At 55.4% G+C, this 24565-nt stretch overlaps 1 protein-coding gene across 1 annotated transcript in view; it reads left to right on the plus strand.

Annotated features, from left to right (window-relative positions):
* Nucleotides 1-2526: 2526 nt before the first annotated feature.
* Nucleotides 2527-24565, plus strand: part of LGR6 (leucine rich repeat containing G protein-coupled receptor 6) — a 163247-nt gene continuing 141208 nt past the window's right edge. The window contains exon 1 of the mRNA XM_084220828.1: nt 2527-2762. Within this exon, the coding sequence (XP_084076954.1) occupies nt 2569-2762 (194 nt within the window). The 5' untranslated portion in view covers nt 2527-2568. The remainder of the gene's footprint in view (nt 2763-24565) is intronic.

Raw genomic sequence — 24565 nt, forward strand, 5'->3', positions numbered from 1 at the left:
TTTGCTGAGTGAGGAATTGTCAGGAGGGGATGGATGATGTGGCTGCTGCTGGCTGCTGAGCCTGGAGGAACAGGAGTCCCAGATAAGAGATGCTGCTGCTGCTGCAGCCAGGAGGGAGAGGCCACCCCCAGCTCCAGCTCAGGGGTTCTCTCCTCCCTGGAGAGGACACAAGGATCCAAGGGAGCTCTAAGCTTTGATCCAGCTGCGTTTTCCAGGGAGGATGGAAAAATGAGGATGGAATCTTGTCTGGGCCATGAAAACCCACCTGGATTTCACCCCCACCCACAGCTCAGGGGTTCTGCCCTCCCTGTAAATGGCACGAGGATCCAAGGGAGCTCTGAGCCTTCATCCAGCTGCACTGAACTTTCTCCAGCCTGGCTTCCAGCTCCTGGCTGCTGTCAGAGCATGTCCAGCCTTTCCAGGCAGTGTCCCAGAGCTGGAGGGAAGCGTGCTGAGAGCCCCAGGGACTCATCCCTCTGAGGAGGGCTCCCTGTCTCCCCACCAAGCTTTTGTGTTTTACATTTGGAGCTGTCAAAAGACATTGCAAATGTTTAATTAATGACATCCCCAGCACTGTTCATGATGGAAGCAGCTTAATTCCAATTAAACCAGTTCCAGCTCCCAGACCAAAATCCTCTCTCTCCTCTACACTGGGGGATGATTTTTCCAGTGACTGCTGCAGTCTCAGGGAGTCCTGGAGCTGCAGGATGTGAATGCACTTTGCAGGTGAAATGGTTTCACATCCAGCATCACCAGCCAGGAGCCCTCAGGAGAGTCTGTCCATCAGCCCCAGCCCTGAACTCCATCTCAGCATTTTCTTGGGGAGGAGATTCCTGCTCTCACAGGTCTCAAGGCACCCCAGCCCCATGAGCTGGAGCTGTTTAAGTCTCCCACTGTGCCAGTTCACCTTCCTGACCCCAGGTAACACTTCAGCTCTTTTATCCTGCTATAATGAGGACATCAGGCAGGAACCTCTCATGCCAGGAGGAAAGGCCTGTTCAGAGGAAGCAGGGCTGTGAAAGCATCCCTCAGTCTGTGCCTGGCCACGGGGCACTTTGCCATAGCAGGGGTACAGTGGGAGGGGGTGACTTTTTGGGTGCACTTTGCAGCCACCCAAACCTGGGCCCTTCTTTCTCTGCCCCCTTCACCTCCTCCATGCAGGGCTGAGAGGGAGGCAGAAGGAGGAACAAACCAGGGTCCAGATGCACCTAAAGCCCTATGGACAGCTGTCTGTCCTCAGGTGATGCACCTAAAGCCCCATGTGCAGCTGTCTGTCCTCAGGTGATGCACCTAAAGCCCCATGTGCAGCTGTCTGTCCTCAGGTGATGCACCTAAAGCCCCATGTGCAGCTGCTGTCCCTGTTACAGATGAGGTGCTTGGCTCTGTGCAGACTTGGGGTGGTTCAAGCTGTGGGGCCAGGCTCACCCCTATCCCTCAAACCCCTGCCCTGGCATGGCAGCAGTCACCCCACCTGAGGGCATCACAGTGACACTGAGCAGCTGTGGCTGGTGTCAGAGAGGACACAGAGCTGTCCTTTGCAGCTCTCTCCTGTGCAGCTCCAGCACCCTTTGCTGGGCAGGTGTTTCTGCTGCCCCAGGACTCGGCAGCTCCCTGGCACAGCATCCTGGGCTGATCCCCATCCCCATCCCACACTTCCCAGGACACTGGGAGGCCTGGCCTGGGCACTGCCCCTGCTAAGCCAGGCTGTGGCACAGGTCAGGATGACACAGGTCAGGATGACACAGCTTCAAACCCCCACTCAGTGCAGCATTCCCCTACTTTGGCCACTTCAGCCAGGGTTAGAAAGGGCTCTGGAAGGTTCCCAGCCCCCTGCTCCTGCCACCAGCGCTGGGCAGCTCCTGCAAGCACAGCTCACAGGTGGGCACACCTGGGCAAAGCCAACACAGCACCTCCTTGACACTGCTGCTCCATCCCTGCATCTCCCCTGCTGCAAGGACAGAGCAACAGGGCTGCTGGAGAGGGACAGCTCAGGACAGACAGACAGACAGCCTCGACATGGTCCCTGCCAGCAAAGAGCTGGTCCTGAGCTCCTCAGTCCCTTCTCCCCTGACTTTCCAGTCACAGCTGAGTTTAGCAGCCAGCAGGGACACCGAGTCCTTTATCTGGGGTTGTATTTCAGTGTCCCCAGGTCTGGAGCCCTCGGAGTGCCTGGGGTACTCCTGCCTCACTGCTTACACTGCTCTGCCCTGCTGGAGCCAGCTCTGCCTTCCCCTGCCCTGCTATCTCACAAAAACACGGTTACAAAACAAGCCTGCGTCCTGGAGCTATGAACAGGTCTTTATTTGTTGAGGTTTCTTTTGGCTTCCCCCCCCCCCCCCCTTCTTCCCTTTGAATGAAATTCCTGCCAGCTCTAAGAGAGAGAGAGAGAGAGAGAGGGAAAGAGTAGAAAGTTTAACTCCTCCCATTGGAGTGTCTCACGCCCCTGCCCAGCCCTTGAAACCCAATAACCAAGATCATTCAGCGATGCCTCCCCTTGCCCGGCCGCATCCCCAGCGCAGCGGGACCTGCCGGAGCTGCCGTGCCCGCTGCGAGCCCCGCAGGGCGAGCATGGCCGGGCTCCTCTTCTGGGGCTTTCTCCTGGCGGGCTCTGCCCGCTGCCAGGCGGTGCCCGCCGAGCCAGGTGCGCCCTCCTGCCCGCCCCAGTGCCACTGCGAGCAGGATGGCATCGTGCTCTCGGTGGATTGCTCCGAGCTGGGGCTCTCGGAGCTCCCCGCCAGCCTGAGCCCTCTCACCGCCTACCTGTAAGTACAGACTCGCCCTAACCCTCGCTGCTTCTTTTGCAAATGCTTCCCCCGGAGCCCTCCGACAGCTGCGGCTTTCCTCCGGCTTGGAAGCCGGTGCCACATATTCCCGAAATTAAATTTCCTGTGGAAATTAGAAACCAAGCAAAATAACAACAAAAAAGGCAGGACCTGCCAAGCTCCCCTCCTCCCGCGCCCCTCTGCGAGCGCTGTTTATACTGTGATGTTCTGCTCTGCTCCGTGATTGCAGCGGACCGGGGAACCGACTGCTCGATTTTGATTGTCTGAGCACATAATGGAGTATTTTTACACAGCAATTAGCGCAAACTGCTCTGGGATCCTTCTGTCAAGCATTTCAATAGCTGCAATAACTCAGAGCTTTGCGGGGTTTGGGTTGTGCTGGCCACCAGCAGTGTCCGAGCTGCCTTTTTAAAATGAGTCTTTGAGCCTTGGGAGAGGTCTGGGGGGTTGGTAAGTGTTGTGATGATTTATGTATTAATTTTATTTAGGAATTATTGATTATCTGAGTGTTTCACACCCCTTCTGATGTTAATACCCCGAGGGGTTGATTGACAGAGACTGCTGCGTTCATTTCTAGCCCCAGAGGTGGTCTCGGTGCCATCAATCTGGTGATGATGGAGGATCCTGATAAACGGTTGTGGAAAATCTTAACCGGGAGTTTAAGAGTTTAACCGGGAGAGGAAACATCCCTCTCAGGGACACAAGTTATCCCTGAGGAAGATGCTTCCCGGGTTGGTACGCGGCGCTGCAGCCGCCGCTGTTTGGCAGGCAGGCTGGGCAGCACCGCGGCATTCCCAGCTCGGGATGCCGCCAGGGCAGTGCCAGGGGAGCCGTGTGTGCCACAGCCCTCGGGGAGCACCCGCAGCCCCAGACGGTGCGGGGATGTTCCCGCTGTGCTCGCTGCTGGGGGGAGCCGTGCCTGGGACCGGCACACAGAGCATGGGGCGCTTTTCCGACGTCCCTGGATGGTGCTGAGACGCAGGTGCTCAGCTGTCAGAGCAGAGCACCCAAACCCGCCCAGGAAGGGCTTTTGCACAGCCAGGTGGGCGCTGCCAGTGCTGGGTGAGAGCTCCTCCGCTCCTCCCGCTCGCCTGAGGAGCGCAGTCTTGTGCCAGCCACGGGATGGCCCGAGCTGCGCTGGGTTAGCTGGGAGGGAAATAAGGCAGGAAGGGACGATGCTCACTGGAGACCGTGAAAGATGAGAGAAATGTGTCATGCCGGCTGTATTTCCCCTGGGAGAGGGAACCACTTGTGACATGAGGTGTGACAGCACAGAGCTGTCCCTGGGGCCGGTTTGGGACCGGCTGCCCACGAGCGAGAAGTCACAGGAGCTTGTGGGAGATTGCAGAACCTTGCCTGCTGCTGCGGGGACAGGGGCAGCCCCAGCAGGCACCCCCTTCCCCCTGAGGTGCCCCAGCAAGGGGCACCCGTTGGTGCCACTCCTCAGAGAGTGCAGGGCATCCCCACAGAGCTGTCCCTTGGGCTGGGAGCTGTCCCGTGAGCCCGGGACATTCCGGTGTTCCCGGAGCTCAGTGCCGCCCTCACCCTGCCCACGGTGGCTGAAGCAGGGGCACGGAGCGCTGGCACACGGATCCCTGCGCAGGGACCAGCGGGAGGATGCCCGGAGGTGCTGCCGGACCGGAGCGGCTGCAGCCGGTCGCTGTCGGGGCTGCTGGCAGAGCCCCGGATTCCAGCGGGGCTGGATCCTCGGGACAGCCTGGAGCGCCCCGCACTTCGGGATGCTGCTGGTGCTGCCCTTTGGCCGCGGTCCCGTTCCCGGTGTCTGACACGGCCCCGCTCTCCGTGCCTGTATCTCCCGTGTCTGTACCAGCCTCGTTCCCCCATGGGCTGTCCCGGCCCCGCTCCCGGTGTCCCAGCCCCGTCCCCGTGTCTGTCCCAGCCCCGTCCCCGTGTCTGTCCCGGCCCCGTTCCCGTGTCTGTACCATTCCCGTGTCTGTACCGTTCCCGGTGTCTGTCCCTGCCCCGTTCCCGGTATCCCGGCCCCATTCCCGGTGTCCCGGCCCCGTTCCCGTGTCTGTACCGTTCCCGTGTCTGTCCCAGCCCCGTTCCCGTGTCTGTCCCGGCCCCGCTCCCGGTGTCCCAGCCCCGTCCCCGTGTCTGTCCCGGCCCCGTCGCCGTGTCTGTCCCAGCCCCGTTCCTGTGTCTGTCCCAGCCCCGCTCCCGTGTCTGTCCCGGCCCCGTTCCCGTGTCTGTCCCAGCCCCGTTCCTGTGTCTGTCCCAGCCCCATTCCCGTGTCTGTACCGTTCCCGTGTCTGTCCCAGCCCCGTTCCCGTGTCTGTCCCGGCCCCGCTCCCGGGGCTCACACGGTGCTGCCGGTGACAGCGCTGTCCCCGTGCCCGGCAGAGCCCCCTCCCCAGCCCCCGTCGCTCAGGGCCGGCCCGGCCGGGGGGACCCTCCGGGTGCGGGGCGGCCCCGGCGGTGTCGGGGGAGCCTCGGTGTTCGTCCCTTCCCCTTTGGGGCAAACCCACCCGTCTGGTGCTGCTCCACTAAACCTGCCAGCGAGACCCCGAACAGATGTGATGGAGGCAGAGTCGGGGCGAGCTGGGAATGACTGGAGCAGCCCCGGAGAGCTGGGTTTGTCCCTGCTCCTGTCACTGGTGTCAGCGAGTTAGGTGAGATCAGCTCCCCAGGTACAGCTGGGCAGCCAGGGCTGGTTTGTCACAGCAAATCAGCATAAATTTTGTACTAGGTATGGATATTGCAGTGGGATCTAAGTTCTTTGTGGAAATACAGGCTCGAACTCCCCATTCAAATATGTGAAGGAATGCTGGATTGCTTTGGAGACCTACAAGGGCTGAAGAGGGAGCCCTGGAAGGGCGGCAGGAGCACGGAGCTGGTGGGCAGCTGCTCACAAAACTTTCCAGCTCCTTTGCTCCTGCCCTGTGTTGTCAGCAAGTCCGTGGCGCTGTGAGAGCAGCACTCCCTCCGGAGCAAAAAGAAGGATCCTGTAATCACCCTTGATTAGGCGCTGCCTCAGCACTAATGAGCTGGTGCCCGTGCCCCATCCTGCCGGTGCCGCCCCCACCGTGCCCGTCTCCCTGCAAGAATCCTGTCCTCGCTCACTCCTGCCCCTCTGAACTTGGCCCTGATCCCATCCCACGCCAGCTGCTTTCAGTGGTGAAAATTTCATCTGGTGAAATTGCAGCTGTGGTCCAGGAGAGGGGAGAGATTTCCCCTTTAGCTGAGGTGCCAGTGCCAGTCCTGTGTCACATACCCCACCTCTGTCCCTCAGAGTGTGTCAGAGCTGATCTGGGGCTGCAGCAGCTTCTGGAGGCTCCCTGGGAAGGACTGCAGCAAGCTGGGGGTGCAGGAGAGTGCAGCTGCATAGGGGAAGGTTCCTGTGCAGCAGAGGGGCCACTGCACAAAGGGGCTCACAGGAGGATGGGAAAATGGGAAAAACTTCTTGGTGCTTAAAAGATTGTCTTAGCTGTGATCCCTGGCACCCCTGCCCACCCTTCACGGGAGCTGGAGGAGCAGCCCCACCTCAGATTGCCCAGGGAGTCACAGGGCTGGTGCAGTTCTGTCCCCAGCCGTCCCCATGACTGTCACCAGGAAGATGCCTGCAGCTGGGTGCAGGTGCTCAGGGCAGCCCCCTGCCCCAGCATGGGTGAGGAGCAGTTAATGAGAAAGCAAAAGTAGCAATGAAGCAAAAGGGACAAGCAAGTGTAAAACACCAGCCAAGTGTTTTCTAATGTGAGGCAGCTGGAAATTAACTACTCCTCTAGTCACATGGGAATATTTAACATTCAAAATACGTCCAAAAGCAAAAAAAAAAAAAAATCAAAATTACCAGAGAGTGGGCTCTTTAAAAATTAACACCCAAGAGGAAAAAGAAACTCAGAAATATTTTGCTGCTTTGTAGCAATTTATAATCCTGACCCCCTCAGCCCCATGGACCTGGCTACCAGCCCCTGCAAGGGGGACAGGTGGCAATGCTGGGGGTGAGGGAATGATCTCAACTTGATGAGGCTGCTCCTTTTGCACAAAAAAAAAAAAAAAAGATGACACCCTGTTGGTTGTGCCTGCCAGGTCCCCCCCAGAGATGTGCTGGCCTCTCCAGCTGTCACTTACAGGAAAGAAAGGGAGAGTCTGTCTCAGCAGAGGCCACCTTGGGATGGAAAGGCAACACCAGTGGTGCCATGGCCACGTGTGGGCATCAGCTGGCCAAGGAGCACACACACCCTCTCCCTGCACAGGTCCAGGGGGTGTGACAGTGTCTCATCCCCTGCCACGTACATGGGGAGGTACTGGAAGGATTCCCCAGGTATCCCAGGCTGGAAGACACTCCTGGAGGTCTCTTATCCACATTCAAATGGGTCCATCTTGTGAGGCTGGTCAGGATCTTGTCCAGCAGGCAAACCTGCTGGATTATCTGGAGTATCTCTAAGAGTCCCTCACCTTTTTCTCATTTTTTACCATCCCAATATCAAATATCCTAATATCCTAATATCAAATATTCTAATATCCTAATATTCCTAATATTAAATTGCAAATTCCTATGGTTCTTTTGTGCCCATCAGCTCTCATCCTTCCCCTGCACAGCTCCTAGGAGATGTTTGATCCAGCTTTTCTACACCCTTCCAGTCGATAGTTAAAGAGAGCAGTTGCACTCTTTACTATTGCTCCTGTTTTTGTGAGGATTGATCAAACCTCCTGGTGTGGGGCAGAGTGGGGATGTCTTGGTTTGGAAAGCCGGGTGTTTGCTAAGGAAGGCAGGAGCCTCCCCTGAAATGGAAAATGTAACCCCCCCCCCGCTCCCCCAGCTCTGAATTGGTCTATATTTTAAATTAAGGGGCTCTCAGGGAACAAAAATATGGGAGTAAGAATAACAGTCCTTTAATAGGGAAGAAAAGAAAAAGATAATTTACCAAAACTTTTTATCTTCTTAGGGAAGAAGATAAAAAGTTTTAGTAAACCAAACCAGCACTGCCAGAGCCAGAACACAGCCTGACACCCTGTGGGTCAGGGTGCTGCAGCAGGGCCATTGGAATTGTGGCTGCAGCCCTCCTGCAGTGCCAGGGGTGGTTCTGCTGGAGCAGGGATCCTGGAGAAAGGTGCAGTCTGCCTCTGAAGATCCAGGGGCAGAGGCAGCTGCTGTTCCTCTGGGAATCCAGTGGAGAAGCTGTGCTGGTGTTCCAGAATCTCCAGATTTATATCCGGGTAGGAATGCTTGGCTCCTCCCTCTGGGCTCACATCTCCCAGTGGGATGCTGTGGCTCTTATCAGCCATGCAGGGACATTCAATGGCCTCTTATCAGCAGATAATTATTAATATCATAAATATAATAAATAGAAAGAATAGAATAGAATAGAATAGAATAGAATAGAATAGAATAGAATAGAATAGAACATAATCCCTCCAAGAGGGGGGATTGGGTGTGGAAGAGATAAGGCAAACTGCCCACCCAAGAGAAGACAGCTGCCACACAGATGGCAAATGGAATCCAATTTGCTTGGCAATCCAGGAGAGGGGAGCACAGCCCTGTGGGAGAGGGGGAAGGGAGATACTGCAGGGGGAGGGATCAGGGGCACGAACCTGGAGGGAGCCCCACGCCAGAAGCACCCTGGCTCAGAGCTCAGCCGAGGAGCCATCCCCCCCTTCCACGGGTCTCAGGTGTCCCCAGCCCCAGGAGGGGTCAGGCAGTTCTGCTGCTCCGTGCCCATCCCCAGAAACAGCAGTGCCTGCTGTGCTCCTGCCCCAGGCCCCTGCACACCTCGCTGTGGAGCCAGGCACAGCCTGCAGAGCTGGTCTGTGTCCTGGGAAACCAGCAGAGACCTGGGGCAGGACACAGCCCTGGGCTGGCAGGATGCTGCTGGAGCTGGGGGAGGGAAAAGCAGCAGGTCCTGGCTGCTGCCAGATATCACCAAGCATCTCGTGAGGCTTCCCACTCCCCACACTCTTTCCCTTGAGGAGAATGGGACCAGGAGCCTTCACTGCTGTTCTCACCTTGCACAGGCATTTTGAGACACTGTCTGGAATTTAGCATCCCACTGGAAGTCTGGGGCCCTGCTTTACCCACTCTTCTCCTCTGAGCTGCCCTCTGGAATCAGGTGCCCCAGACCCCTGACAGGGATGTGCAGGAGACAGGGATGCTTTGAAGCTGAGGAGACATTCCCAGGTCACACAGTGCTGGGTCCAGCACAGGGCAGAGTGAGGGAAAGATACTTTTTTCTTGATATTTGCATTTTCTAAAGAGCCACAGAGTGGCAGGTGGGTGAGGCAGCAGGTTTGCAGGCTCAGCACACAGCTGGTGCCTGCAGCAGCACAGCAGCAGTGCTGAAGGAGCTCTCCTCAGCCCAAATCCCTCCTCATGTGCAACATCTGCCCATTGCAGCCCCCCCTGTGGTAAGGACAGCCAGCAGACCCCCCCAGGATGGGGAGCACCCAGGAGCTGCCACAGGAGCTGGCACACCAGGATGTGTGGCTGCCCTCTGGAAGCCTGGGCAGGCAGGACAGCCCTGGGGAGGGCGTTGGGGCTGAAGGGGTGATTAAAGCTCCCAAGGATTTGGGGTTCTGCAGGACCCCTGTGTGCCTTTGGGACAGTCACACACCCTAGGGAGAAAGAGGGAGCAGCCAAAAATGCAGAGAGCACAAAGTCCCAATGCAAGGTATCAGTTAAATCCTTCCTGGGGGCAGCGCTGCCCTCCTGCCCCAGGTGATTCTGTACAGACCAGTGAGTCACAATCCTGTGCCCGATGCTTGCCCAGTGCCAGGACCCACCTACAGCTCCTCCTTCATGCCATGGTCACCACAGGAGCCCCACTGCTGCAGCAGGACCCATCCAGACACACCACAGAGGTGCAGACTCACTCCCAGAACCATCCCACTTCTCAGGCCACAATGCACCTCAGGACTACCAAATGCTACTACAGCTGGCCAGCAGACTGGGGCTGCTCTCTGCCTGACCTTCCTTCTGCTGGCAGACTGATAGGAGGAGCCATTCCTGCCCTGTTGTCTTAGCCAGGTGTCTGCTAAAGAAGGCAGGAGCCTCCCTTGAAATGGAAAATGTAAACCCCCTTCCTTGGAATTACAATAATTTGGAAATTAAGGGGCCCTCCGGCAAAGATATAGGAATAGGAATAACAGTTCTTTACTAGGGAAGAAAATTTAAAACAAAAATTTAAAATGCAGTTATACAAAACAGCACCAGACCCTGCCCTGTCCCCTGTGTGTCAGGGTGGGGGCACAGCCCCATCCCACAGGGGCTCAGCCCTCCTGCAGTGCCAGCTGTGGTTCTGCTGCAGCAGGATCCTGCACAAGGGGGGAGTTTTCCTCTGCAGCTCCAGGGCTGCTGGAGATGGGCCTGCTCTCCCTCTGGGAATGCAGGGCAGGAGAAAGCTGCTCCTCTGGGAATGCAGGGGGCAGAGGCTGCTGTGCTGTTCCAGGGCAGATTGTATCCAGGTAGGAATGCTTGGCTCCTGCCCTGGGCAGAGCATCTCCCCATGGGATGATGGAATTTGATCAGCCCTGCAGGGACACTCAGTGGCCATGGACAGCAGAGATCTGCTGGAGGGAGGATGGGCTGTGGGAGAGGTAAAGAAAACTGCCCCATGAACAGCAGAGAACTGCCCAGCTCTGACAGATGGTGATAGAATACACACTTATCTTGCAGTCCAGGACACCTGTACAGTCCAAAGTCCACAATCCCATCCTTGGGAATGCTTGGGAGAAGGGAAACCAAAGCAGGAGCAATGGGAAACTTTACAGGCTTGGGGTTGTGGATGATGGAGATAAAGCTGGTGAGGGGCACTTGAAGAGCTGGGCTCTGCACACTGCATTCACAGGTTTATATTCATCATTTATCAGCTTTGAGGAACTTTTTTCCCCCACACTTAAAATATCAGGTCTAACAAGGGATTTGGGTTCCTTCAAAGGGACTCTACAGAGTCCATCTGCTGACTCCATACAGGCACCCCACAGGGACACAGGTGTGCTCTGCATCCTTGCCAGCAGCATCCCAAAGGTTTTAGGGGCAGGCAGGGATTCAGCTGCCTTTGCCCAGCACCTCAGTCACAGCCTCAGGCTCTCCTGTGGGTGACAGTGTCCCTTTGCTGGCGTGTTGCTGTGAGTGCCCCAGGGGGGAACATCTCCCAGCACTCCTGCACGATGACACTTTGGGAGACACAAATGGGCTGGTCCAAACCCAGGACTGACTTCAGGGAGAGCTGCTGGTACTGAACCCAGGACTCTGGCTGGTGTTTCCCTCTGGAGCAGGGAGATGAGCACTAACCAGAAACAGGAATTCCTGTCCTGTGCTCCCCAGCCTGCAAGGAGGAGAAAATCAAATGGAGAAAATCTGGGACCAGGAAATCTGTTCAGAGAAACTGAACAGCAACAAGGAAACAGCACAGCTCCTGAGCAAGTGTTTCCAAATGTTCTTTTGTGTCCTCTGGGCAAGGTGGAGCTCCCAGCCCAGCAGGAGCTGGAATGCCCTGGTCCCTTGGGCCACAGCAGGGCTCAGTGTGCCTTCATCCCGCTGTTGAGGATGATGAGCATGATTCTGCAGGTGCTTCATGGCTGTGTGTCTGGACTCCAGGCTCAGGGCAGAGCAGTGGAAAGACACCAAACCCCACAGCAAGCAGACAAAATAGTGGTGAGGGAGCCCAGCTCAGGGGGCTGGAGGGAGGGAGGGGTGGGTGGGAGTGCCCAGAGTAAAGCCAGAATTGCAGGACCATTAATCACAGAGCCATAGAACGGTTTGGGTTGGAAGGGACCTCAAAGATCATCTCATTCCACCTTGCCCAGGCTGCTCTAAGCTCCATCCAACCTGACCCCAAACACTTCCAGGGATGGGGCAGCCACAGCTTCTCTGGGCATCCTGTGCCAGGGCCTCCCCAACCCTCACAGGGAAGAATTTCTTATGAACATGTAATCTAAATCTGCCCTCTGTCTGTGGGAAGCCATTCTCCCTAATCCTGTCACTCTCTGCCCATGTAAAAAATGCTCTCCCTCTTTTCTTTAAGCCCCTTTAGGCACTGGCTCTAAGGGGCTCTGAGGTGTTCCCAGAACCTTCTCTTCCCCAGGCTGAGCCCAGCTCTCAGTGTGCCTTAATAGGGAAGTCAGTCCTAGAGCTGCCTGAAGAGCATGTTTGGTAGGATGGTTTTCCAAGCAATGTCTTATTTAATTGAAAAGGAAACCTCAATGGAAATGGACAGTGTTCATGGGGCTGTAAATGGTAGAAATGTAGTAACAAGTTCAATCAGGAGAGATTATTTCAGTGTTTTCATATCATGGTGTCTTTCTAAAAAAGTTTCCATTTACATATTTTCACCTGCTGGTGTTACATTTACCCATAGTCCATTTAATATTCTCATTGCAGGACTTCAAGACTATCAAAGCAAAGCATTTTGCTGTTTTTAAAGCACAGTGTATTTCTTTCTTTCTTTTTTTTTTTTCCTATGCTAAATATTGACATGCTGGCTCTTTGTTCGAGGCCCAAGGGAAAGGAAGTTCAGAAGTCTCTGAATTTCCAATGACTTTCATGACATCTCTTCCCATTTCCTCCTGCTGCTTCATCTCCCAGTCCCCTTTTCTGCCACAGGCTCTGCTCCCCTCTGCTCTCGATGCCATGAGGGAGCAGCACTTTGGGTCCAGCAGTGTTCACTTTACCTGGCTGCTGCTTTCCACTGTGGGTAGGGTTGGCATTAATGGGATGCTGTGCTCTCTGGAGGAAACTGGTCCTTGAACAAGGGGTGCATCCCTCAAGTCCTTCCAGCCACAACAGGCAGTGCTGCAGGTGACAATGCAGGTGACAATGGCTGTGCCTGCAGTGCCATCATGCTGAGACCTCCCCAGGATCTCAGTTCCAAAGGGAAGAGGCGCCTCTTGCAGGGCTGGTGGGAAGTGGTGAGGGTATCTGGATGTGGGCAGATCTCTGACTCTTGGTGGGGGCACTTTCAGACACCGTGGAATCTTCTGAGCTGGAAGGGACCCAGGAGAGTTGAATTCAACTCCTGCACCAGGAGATGCAGGAGGCTCTGCCCCATCCCAAAGCCCCCAGCTGGTGCCCGGGTCGCTGCAGGAGGGGCAGCAGCCCAGCCTGAGCTGCACTCGCCGCGCTCCGGCAGCAGCGGAGCAGGTGCGTGGAGGGAGGGAGGGCTCGGAGCCGCTGTGCCGGAGCTGGGGCTGTGCTGGCTGACAGGCTGGACTGCCAGCACGCCTTCTCCCTCCTCCTTCCCTCCGCAAACCGCTCCAGGACTCGGCCGGGGCTGGCGGAGCGCGGCCGCTCCGCTGGGGCTCTGAGGGATGCCCCAGGTGCGGGCAGCCCGGCCGGGGGATGGAGGGAGGGAGCCGGGGATGGAGGGAGCCGGGGGATGGAGGGAGCTGCTGCTGGCCGGCCACAAGCCCTGGGCTCCAGCTCGCCCAGCCCCGTCCCGCTTTTCCTCTCCTGCAGCCCCGAAAGCCGCGGCGGAGCCCGGCTCTCGGCACGGTCCTTGCAGCTCAAACCTCGCTCCCCCCGCTCCCTGCCCGCCCCCCGGGCTAAGCGATGTGCCACAGCCTCCCCTCTCTCCCGCCCTTTCTTGAAGAATAACCTCATAAATCTGCCCGGGGCAACGAAAACACTGAGCTCATGGCCCTTAGATCTGTGTGGGAGGAGCTCTCGCCGGCGATTAAAGGAGTTGAAGGTTTGCTTTGAAAAGCTCTTTGATTCTGCTGGGGGCTCTGGTGCCAAAGGCAGCGCCGGGGCTGCGAGCGCCGCTCCCCCCCTGCACCTGCCTGGGTCAGGGAGCAGCGGCGGCCCGGGGCAGGGAAGGGGGAGGCAGCGCTGCCGGCTCGGCACGGGGAGCCCGGGGACCCCTCGGGGAACAGGGGGAACCCAGGGACCCCTCGGGGAACAGGGGGAGCCCAGGGACCCCTCGGGGAACAGGGGGAGCCCAGAGACCCTTCGGGAACAGGGGGAGCCCAGAGACCCCTCGGGGAACAGGGGGAGCCCGGGGACCCCTCGGAGAACAGGGGGAGCGCAGGGACCCCTCGGGGAACAGGGGGAGCCCGGGGACCCCTCGGAGAACAGGGGGAGCCCAGGGACCCCTCGGGGAACAGGGGGAGCCCGGGGACGCCTCGGGGAGCGGGGAGAGCCCGGGGACCCCTCGGGGAACAGGGGGAGCCCAGGGACCCCTCGGGGAACAGGGGGAGCCCAGAAACCCCTCGGGGAACAGGGGGAGCCCGGGGACCCCTCGGGGAACAGGGGGAGCCCGGGGACCCCTCGGGGAACAGGGGGAGCCCGGCGACCCCTCGGAGAACAGGGGGAGCGCAGGGACCCCTCGGGGAACAGGGGGAGCGCAGGGACCCCTCTGGGAACAGGGGAAACCCAGGGACCCCTCTGGGGAGTGGGAGGAACCCAGGGACCCTTCGGGGAACAGGGGGAGCACAGAGACCCCTCTGAGAACAGGGGGAGCACAGAGACCCCTCTGAGAACAGGGGGAGCACAGAGACCCCTCTGGGAACAGGGGGAGCCCGGGACCCCTCGGGCAGCGCGGAGCATCCTCTGCCGGGGCGGGGCAGGGGCTGCGGCCGCCCGGGACACCGCACACGCGGCCGGGGGGTGACACGGCTCCGTGCCTCTGGAAAGCGCCGCTCCTCAGGTCCTGCCTCCCGGGGGCTGGGCTGGGCTCAGGGACGGGGGTCCTGCCGGTGGGACAGCGAGCGAAGGGACAGGAGAGGAGTCAGGGCAGGGATCACCAAGCAGCGCTCTGAAAAGGGGTGGGAAGGGATAGGGCAGGGCTGGGCAGGGAATGACTTGAGTTTGGCAGGAGCAGAAGAGAGATCAGAAAAGGTCCCTGTGAGGAGCAGCAGGGCCAAGCAGGAGCATCCTGAGGCAGCCCAGCTGAAACAGAGCTCCAGCCCGTGGGGAGGCAGGAGCTGTGCCAGAGGGAGAGCAGGGGGAGGATCCAGGGAAGCTCAGGTGCTGCCTCCAGTCCTGCAGGGATGCATCAGGGACCCAAAAAGGGCTCATGTAGAACCATTCCCAGTGCACCAGCCCAGGCTTTGCTGGCAGGGATGAAGGAGGGCAGCTCCCTCCACGGATGGACAGGTCTCTCAGGCTATCCACAGCTCTCTGTCTCCTCTGCCTTGTTTGCAGCCTTCCTGTAGCTGTTTCAAGCCCTTTGAAGGATTTGCAAATGAAAAGCAGTCCCCATGGGAGTGGAGCAGTAGAACACACCTGTAAGGGCAGGACATGCTCAAGGGACACGCTGTCTGTGCTTGTGAGCAGCCACAGGTCCCACTACAAAGAGAGCCCGGGAGACAGGATGGTTTCCAGCACTGAACATCCCCGTGGGGCACCAATTAGGAACATTCCCTCGGTTCAAAGGCAAGGTGAAGCCCAAGCACCACGTGTCATCCCATCAGATGTGCCACGCTGGGAACCACAGGGCTGGAAGGGGAGCAGAAATTTGGCCTCCTCTGCCAAGTATGGCAGGGAGAGCAGGGGCAGGCAGGCTGAAAGGCTTGGACACCGAGCCCTGAAAGCCCCTGGGACATCCCCCTGCCTGTGCCACCTTCCAGCACTGGCTGTGCCAGCGTGGAGCAATGGGAACTGTGGCAGTGTGACTTGTGGCAGCACCAGGGATCTCAGGGATCTGCAGGATCAGAAGGCACAGGTCACTTCCCCAAGGATGTCATCTGATGTGAGCATGACTCTGGGTATAATTCTGTCTTGAAATTTCAAGAGAATTCACAATTGTGAGTGTTTCCCAGCCTCAGTAAAGTAAATACTCATCTTTGCATGAAACCTGCAGGAAAGACATTTGCACCTTTAGATGGAAATTCATCTTCTGTCTTTCCCGGAGGATGCAAGAAAAAATTCTGGTTGCAGGAAACAATCTCTGCAGTTCTGCTTTATCCCTGGTTCTGCATCCCTGAAAGTGTCCCCACCACCCCTCAGGGCCTGGGGGCTCAGAAAGGAAACAGCCATGTGAGCATTTCATCTTAGAATGCCAGAATGCCAGAATGGGTTGGAAAGCTCATCCTGTTCCACCCCTGCCATGGCAGGGACACCTCCCACTGTCCCAGGCTGCTCCAAGCCCTGTCCAGCCTGGCCTTGGGCACTGCCAGGGATCCAGGGGCAGCCACAGCTGCTCTGGGCACCCTGTACCAGGGTCTGCCCTCCCTCCCAGGGAACAATTCCTTCCCAATATCCCAAAATCTCTGGCAGTGCAAAGCCATTCCCCCTTGCCCTGTCACTCCAGACCCTTGTCCCCAGTCCCTCTCCATCTCCCTTGGAGCCCCTTTAGGCACTGGAAGGGGCTCTGAGCTCTCCCTGGAGCTTTCTCCAGGTGAACACTCCCAGTTTCCCAGCCTGGCTGCAGAGCAGAGGGGCTCCAGCCCTGTGAGCAGCTCGGAGCCTCCCCTGGGCTCTCTGTCCATCCCAGGCAGCCCTGGCTCAGGACACAAGCAGGAGCTCTGGCTGCTCCCAAGGGAAGAATAAGGTGCAGATCCACAGAGCTGCTCTCTGGCTCTCTTCTCCTGGGCACAGTGGGGTGGCAGTGGTCAGATGTCATCCCAAAGCTGAAGGTCACCTCATCTGCCAAAGGACAGAGATGCACCTTTTAGGCTCAGGGGTGTGGTACTGAAGCAAAGGCACCACAGCCAGGACAGGACCCTGACCAGAGGTGCAGGTGGGGTTTGTGTGCTGCCCTGATCTCCTGTGGCAGTGCTTTCTGTGGATTCATGAGGTCCTGTTGCACAGGGAGGTTTGAGGTGTGCCCTGGTGTTCCATGTGTGTCACTACAGGACACGAAATGACACAACGAGCACACACTGTTGTTTTCAAGGTAAAAAGAGAAGTTTATTTTCTGACTCTAGCATTTATAGATTTCTAAAAGTGACAGTAGATTAGAAAGTGAAAGTGCTACCTCTCCAATGGCACTAAACAAACGAACAGCCCATCAAATTTCTCTTCTTTCATAAACGAATACAAAACAATAAGTCACTTACAGAAAGTGTGTGAGAAAGTTCATTGCAAAAATGTAAACATCAGAAAGCTTAAAAAATCTTAAAAAATTAAAGCAACACATGTGGGGCTTTCTAGAGCATGGAGCAGCCTTCCTTTACCTGCTGTGTAAGTTCTCTGCAGCTCAGGGCCAGGCAGCAGGTTCCTGTGCTGCAGGTTGTGTTTGCAGCTGCGTCCTGTGCAGGGAAGTGCCTGCCAGTTTAGGTATTGTTGTGCTTTCATGTGGTGTAAGACAGCAGAAGATTTATTAGTGACAAAAGCATGAATGCTGGAAGCTGTGATTTATTGAAGAAGGGGGAGAGGAAATGTGCTGCAGCCCATGCTGGTTAGTGTGGTGTGTCTGAGGTGAGCTCGCACACGCTGGGAAAACCGCCCTGCTCCTGCTCAGGGAGCCCTGGCTCACCTGGAGAGACTCTGGGGTGCACCCAGTCCCCTTCCAGGGGAGCCCTAACACTGACCTTGTCACAGATGCTCTGGGGAAAGGGTTTCTCCTGGTGAAGGGACACAAGGGACTTTTGGGGACAGTATCCCACAAGCTTTGGCTCCCGTGTGTGATATAGGTGGGAGCACAAAGGACAGTGCAGCACAAGGAACAGCTCTGTCCCAGCCTTAAGGTTGACCCCAAAGCTCTTTTCTTTTCCTGTGTTTCAGTCTCCCTCTCTTTAAAGCACTACTAACAAACCCTTCCCAACATGCTTTGAGATCAATTGATCAAACCAGCGCTCCGGAAGAGCTGGAGACTCTCTGCACTTTCCAGCCACATGTCTGGACCTCTCAAGCTAAAATACCTTTTAGAAGTTTATTAAAAAGTTCTTGAGCTTTCCACTTGTTCAGCCACAACACGAAGAAAAGCACCACTGAACTCTCAGATTCAGTGCCTGCCTTTCATGTCCGCTGAGCTCATCACTTCTCACTGACAGAGCAGCCACAAGTCAGAGCAGCTACTCAGAAACTCCTCACAGCCACGGCAGCAGCTCCCAGAGCAGAGAGAGCAGCTCTCAGAGCTCCTGGGCAGTGCTGGAGAACCCCATGGAGGAAGTGAACCCAGCTGGGAAATGTCAGCTTGGCCAGGGGTGCTGTAAACCCCAGCTCTGTTTTCTGTAGGAAGCTCCCTTCCTTGCAGCACAATTCTTCCTGGATGGATGGGGTAAATAGCAGCTGGTGCAGCTCTTTGCTAAGCCTAAAAAGGAGGGAAAAGGCTGGCTCAGGTTAAACAAGTAGGGATGTTCTCTTCAGGTTTCCCAAGCAATTAAAGCTAAACCAAACCAAAACACAACAAGTTTTCTCTGACTATCCCCAAACCATTTTGCTTTGACCCAAACCAGAGTACTTTTCTTTTTTGAGTCATCTGAAAATCTTTGAACCCTTTAAATAAAGAAAGGTCTTACAATGAAAAATTCCACCATTTCCCCCAGCCTCACTGATTATTTTGGTGGAACATAATTTTTCTGGGAACTTACTTCTGACCAAAATGCTGTGGGTTCTACCTTGGCTGGAAGTGGCAGTCATCCAGATGAGCTTGTGCTGTCGCTTGCTTTCCCTTTCAACAACATTTCTGTCTTTTCACCTCCCACTGCACAGACACAAAGGTCTCATGGGAGCATCACCCTCATCCCAGGGCTGTGCTGAGTTCCCAGGGAGACTAAAGAGGGGCTGGGAGAGGGAAGGGAAGAACCCATGAAGGCTCTTTTTAGCTTCAGAGAGCTCCTCTGACTACCTCTGGCTACTGCCAAGGCACCTTTGAAACACCTTTGAAACATCTCCAGCATGTTGGGCACCATGACTGGGCTGGAGGGGAAATCCACATTCCCTTTGAAGTCTGGATACTTGAGCAGTCTTAGAATTATAGGGCTGTAATGTGCAGGAATGTGTGGGGCTGTAATTGTGACTTAGATCCTTGGATGAAAGGTGCTATGTACATACAAAAGGTATTATCATTATTGCTACTATTATTACTATTATTATTACTATTATTATTGCTATTATTATTATTATAGGCCTGCAATATGTGGATTGGAGATGAAAGTAGCACCAAAAGATCCTGAAATACAAGATGTGTCTTAAGGAAATTTCAGCTTGGAGTTGGGTTTTGTCTACACAGGAAAAGTGGAGCTGACTGGCTCTGCTGCACTGACAGCTCTGGGGTTTGATGGAAGAACTCCTGCATGCAGGCATGATTCCCAAATCTGAGTTCCTCTGCCCTTTAGAAGGGTGTCTCCAGTAGGAGCAATTCCAGAGCAGTTTTAGCATAAAAAGTGAAATCAGACATTTTCACCATTCTTTATGAGACACCCTGATTGCTCTGTAGACATCACAAATCAGTCCCTGGAGTTTGGGCCATTTGGTGTGAGGAGTTTGGGAGCTGGTGTCCTCACAGGGCTCAGTGTCACTTCCTTATCTTCTTCTCTGCCTCTGTCAGGGTCGGGATTGAAAGCACTCAGGATGATATTTTGTGTTCAGGCTCAAATGTTATTATTTCTTATCTATAGAGAAGTCCCACAAGTTGTGAGTTCTACAGCATTCTACCAACAAGCTACAAAATGGCTATCTTTCTCTATGAGGTACTTTAAGGATAAAATGTCCAATTAAGAAAGGACACCTAAATTATTTTCACTTTTAACCCAATAGCTAACCACCCAAAGCTGGCAATGCAGACTTTTCTAACCAATTACACAATACCACTCAAACCCATGCAGAAAGAAGGTGAAGAAGAACAACCAGCCACCACCCTAAACCTTCATCTTGCTTTATACATATTGCTATATTCTAAAACCTTTAAATCTAGTTTTCCACCCTGTGATATCACACACCTCTATTCAAACTCCACACCCACAATCCCAGTGCTATCATTCCATTCTGGAAGCTTCTCCACGGCCTCAGGTCAAGTGTAGTATTCTCTTGTGGATCTGTGTCTTTCAGCAGAGAAAGTTTAAAATTCTCAGCATCCCGGGCTCCAACAGCTCAGAGGCTGCAGGGGAGGCTGGAGCAGGCTCCTGGTGTCTCTGGGTGTGGAGAGAGCTCCTGTGCCCTGATCCTCCTGCACTGCAGCAGAGCCAGGCCCAGAGATGCTGTCCTGCCCTCTCCAGCCCCTTCCAGCACCCAGCACGCTCTGCCAGGGCAGCCTGGATGCAGCACATGGAGAATCACAGAGTCACAGAATGACAGAATCACACAATCACCAGGTTGGAAGAGACCTTCAAGATCATTGAGTCCAACCTGTTCCGTGATACCTGAGCTCAACCCTGGCACCCAGTCCCACATCCAGGCTTTGTTAAACACATCCAGGGATGGGGACTGCACCACCTCCCTGGGCAGCCATTCCAGAACTTTATCACTCTTTCTGTAAAACACTTTTTCCTAATATCCAACCTATATTTCCCTTGGTGCAGCTCGAGGCTGTGTGCTCTGGTTCTGTCAGTGCTGCCTGGAGAAAGAGCCCAGCCCCAGCTGAGCACAGCCACCTTTCAGGAGCTGTGAGAGTGATGAGGGCAGCCCTGAGTCTCCTTTTCTCCAGGCTGAGCACCCCCAGCTCCCTCAGGGGTTCCTCACAGGGTTTGTGTTCCCAGCCCCTCTCCAGCCTCGTTGCCCCCTCTGAACATGCTCAAATGTTTCAATGTCTTTCCCAAACTGAGGGGGCTCAGAACTGGACACAGCACTCCAGGTGTGCCCTCAGCAGTGCTGAGTGGAGGGGGACAGTGACCTCCCTGCCCCTGCTGGCCACACCATTCCGAGAGATCCGGGATCCCTCCTTACCGTGCTGTGGGTCCGTGCAGCCTTCGCCATCAGCCTCTCGTGGTCCTGCCCTGTTCTCATTAACGGGAGCCCATAAGCCAAGCCAGGCACTGCAGGGGACTCCCCAGGACAATCCCCCAGGGGTTTTCTCCTGTGTCACAGGCTCTGCAGAGCATCAGGTTTCACTTTCTACCTGAACCGAAATCCCTGACTCACGTTGGGGAGCGGGGGAGGATGAGTCAGGTCCATCCCCAGCACTTTCTCCATCGCTAAACTCCCACAAGAGCGACCTGGCTCCTCGCAGGAAAAGTAGCATCAAAAGATCCTGACATACAAGATGTGTTTTAAGGAAATGTCAGCTTGGAGTTGGGTTTTGTCTGCACAGGAAAAGTGGAGCTGAGTGGCTCCGCTGTGCTGACAGCTCTGGGGTTTGATGGAAGAACTCCTGCATGCAGGCATGATTCCCAAATGCGAGTTCCTCTTGCCCTTTGGAAGGGTGGGACGGATAAACCCAGGGAACCTCCTCGCAGGAGGGTTCAGCGCCGCCGCCTTTCCCAGTGGCAGTGCCCAGCGGAGCTTTGCCCCGCAGCGCCGGGAGCGCCGGTGCCTCCCCGGCGCGGTGCCGGCGGGTGCGGGCCGGGGGAAATACCAGCCAGGCTCTGCACAGCAGCTGAAAGGCTGTTCCCGGTGCGTGGCTCTCGGGTTTTGCGTTGCTGAAATGGCTCCCAAGGTATTAAAGAGTCTTTTTTTTCCCAGCCCCGAGACAGAAGTCGTCGGGATTCCTCGGCTCTGGTTTTCAAGGTTGTTTTGTCTTGTCTATTCCATTCTTTCTCCAACCTCTGAGATCTGTCCAGCAGGTTGGGTTGTGGCACAGCCCCTGCCCCTGGGGTGGTGTTGGCTTTTTATACTAAGAACGACATGTGCTTTATTTACAATAATTTCCCAATACCCATCACCTCTGTTAGACAGTCTGTCTCTACTCTGAACCAATCCAGAAGTGTCACCATCCCAGCAGAAGATGGAGGCCAAGAAGAAGAAGAAAACAGATGGGACATGCCCAGATTCCTCTATCTTGCCTCTTGAACCCCCACTCTAAAATGCCAAAACTCTACTTTTTCATCCTGTGACAAATTCACTATCATTCTACTCAAACTCTTGTGGCTTGTAAATCTTCACACAAAGTTGGTAATTGTTTCCATGGGCTAAAATCCAAGGCACAGGTGCCTTTGGTCTCTGAGCCCCTTGCCAGGGTCTGGAATCACCCAGGGCAGCCAGAGGAATGTGCTGGGTCCCGACACTTGGGGACCACCCAGCCGAGGAATAGACAAAGCAAGAGCTCTGATGCCTTGTGGCTTCCTGGTGACAGCGTGGGGTCTGCCAGCCCGCTGCTCGGGGGAGCAGGCATTGCTGAGAGGAGCCAGCTCCCAGCACCTCTGACACAGCCTGGCCCTCCTGAGCAGCACCAGCACTGCCAGGCCATGGCTGGGCTCGGCTGGAGAGCACCTCAGCCCAAATCCCTGCAGGCAGTGAGCCTGGTGAGGAATGCAGCTGGGATCCATCTCCCACCTTGGGCCCCGACCCCAGCCAAGCTGCGAGTGTCAAACAGCGCAGAGCTGCTCCCTGCTCTGCTGGCCCAGCCCAGACTGTGTGGCTGTAAATCATGGGCTGGTTTTTGGGAGGCAGGGCTGTGAGGCTGCCTGGCCACAGAGATCCAGGCTGCTCTGGCTGAGGTGCTGGCAGGAGCAGCAGCTCCCCGGGGAAGGGCTCAGAAATGCCTGGATTGTCAGCACTGGCACCGCAAGGGACGCCTGCCCGCCTCAGAGGGGAGGAGTGACAGCGCCCTGTCTGCCATGTGTCCCCACAACCAGGATGCATCCTTTGGGTTGGAGCCTCAGCTTCTTCTGGCTGAACTTCACAGCTGCTGTTTTTGAAATGTCCTCTTGAGAAGGCCAGAAGTCCAAAAGGCATTTTTCAAAAGCTTTCAGCCATAATGTTTCATTTTGGGAAATCTTTGGTCTGAACACAGATAATTATCAGCCAAAAATTACTGAAAACCACCAGCAATTTTCAGTTCTGATAAAAATGCTATTCTCCATTTTACAGTGTCAACAACTGTTTTTGGTCCCTGTTCATTACAGTTTCCTGCAAGACGAGTCAAATATCTCCAGGCAGCTGTCCCCTGGGATCCCAGCAGTTTATCCATCTCTGTCACTCAGCATAGTCCCTTCTCCAGGACTCTTTCTGTTCCCTCCAAAGAGATGCAGAATGCTGCTCTGGCCCAGGGTCTGAGCTCTGTGTGGATGGCAATAACATTTATGGAGCTGCCTGGATTGTGCTTTGCTCCACACTAAGGCTCAGCTCAGAGAGGAAGGAAGGGTGAGCCACAGCTCAGAATGCTGCTGGCTGACAAAGTCATGGCAGCAGAGGGCAACAGATTAGGTGGGGAAATCAAGTAATAAAGCCCATGAGCATCTGTGAGACTGCAGGAGCAGGAAATCTTGCCTGATGAAGCAGAGGGGGAGCAGAGCCTCTCCCTCTGTGTCCTTTTCTTTGCAGGCAGCCCTCTTGTAGTTGAGACAGAGACAATATGGAGCAACACACTCCATTTCCAGAATGCTTCAAACTGTTTTTATTCTAGCATGTATGCTTTTATACATTCTTACAAAACTCATAAGTTTACACTTTACTCATTGGTCATGAGAGACAAACAAAGTGCTCATTGGAACAGGCACTTGCAGGTTTCTCTTTTTATCCTTCTTTCTTTCTTTCTTGGTTTCTATCCCAGTGACCTTGCTGGAAAATTCTTTCAGGGATAAACATGGATCCTCTTTTCAGACTTCTCCACAGCTCACAGGAATCACTGTAAAACCTCTTCCACACAGCCCAAGATCAGGGACTGAACTGCAGCTGGTGGGGCTGCCCCAGAAGGAAGGCAGCCTGGGATGTTGAGTGGTTATTGTGCTACAGCCCAAGAAACAGAAGAGATGGTGTGGATTGGGACTTCTCAGAAGAGGAGCTCTCCAAACAGGACAGCACAGTTCTCCCTCTGGCTGCAGGGTTGCCAAGATGAGCTGCAGCCAGTGCAAGGCTGCAGAGAGCTCCCCTGTCCCTGCAAGGCAGCTCCTGCCTGCTGCTCCCACCCGGTCCTGCCGATCCCTCTCCCCAGTGGGAGCAGGGACAGAATCAGAAAGGCAACACTGGGAACTCCCATGGGTCAAGACAAAATTTAGGAAGGAGAGCAAAGCTGGGTGAGCAGGAAGAGCAAACCAAGGGAATCATGCACTGCTTCCCATGGCAGGCAGGTGTTCCCAGGGAAGCAAGGCTTTGTCACACTCAGGGCTCCTTGGGAAGACAAATGTCACAGCCACAAATGTGCCCCCTTGCTGCCCTTTTCCCCACAGCTTTCAGTGCTGGCCCTGGTGCCACAGGAGGTGGGACATGCTCTGGGCCAGCTCAGATCACAGCTGTCCCCTCTCACGTGCTCCCAGGCTCCTGCTGGGGCACGGAGGGGGAAGTTGCTGTGCCAGCCCTCCTCAGCACAGCCAGGACTCTGGTGGGGAATCAGCACAGTCACAGACCCAGACTGCAGCACCCCAGGGGCTGCCTTGAGCAAAACCCTCCATCCCAGCCAGGACCAGTTCACATCTCCACCAGCTTGCCCAGCTCCAGCTGCTTGCACTTCTCCCTGGTGGGTTTTTGCAGGCTGGTGTGGAGATCGAGGCTCTCTTCCCAGATCCTGTTATCACCATGCTAATTCATGGCCACAGCAGATTAGGATCATGCTTCAGCTAATCTGACTGCTGGCCTTGATCTCCCAGAGCATGCTGTAGATGCTGGTTGCTCTTGTGGGCAGGATTCTGCTCGATCTTGATAAATCAATCCAATTCTGATAAATCAATCTGATTTATTCACTTTATATCTGGTTCTTTCTGTAATGATTTTCATCAGTTATGTGACACACCCCCTGACCATTTCTCTCACAACAGTTTGGGGGTAGAGAGGTAACATTGATCCTGTAGCTCCAGTCCCACAGTCTTTCCCAGAGTCCCACACAACAGCACCAGCCTTCTGGGGCAGA

Source organism: Fringilla coelebs, assembly GCF_963513975.1.
Source record: "Fringilla coelebs genome assembly, chromosome: 23".
Classification (NCBI taxonomy): Eukaryota; Metazoa; Chordata; class Aves; order Passeriformes; family Fringillidae; genus Fringilla; species Fringilla coelebs.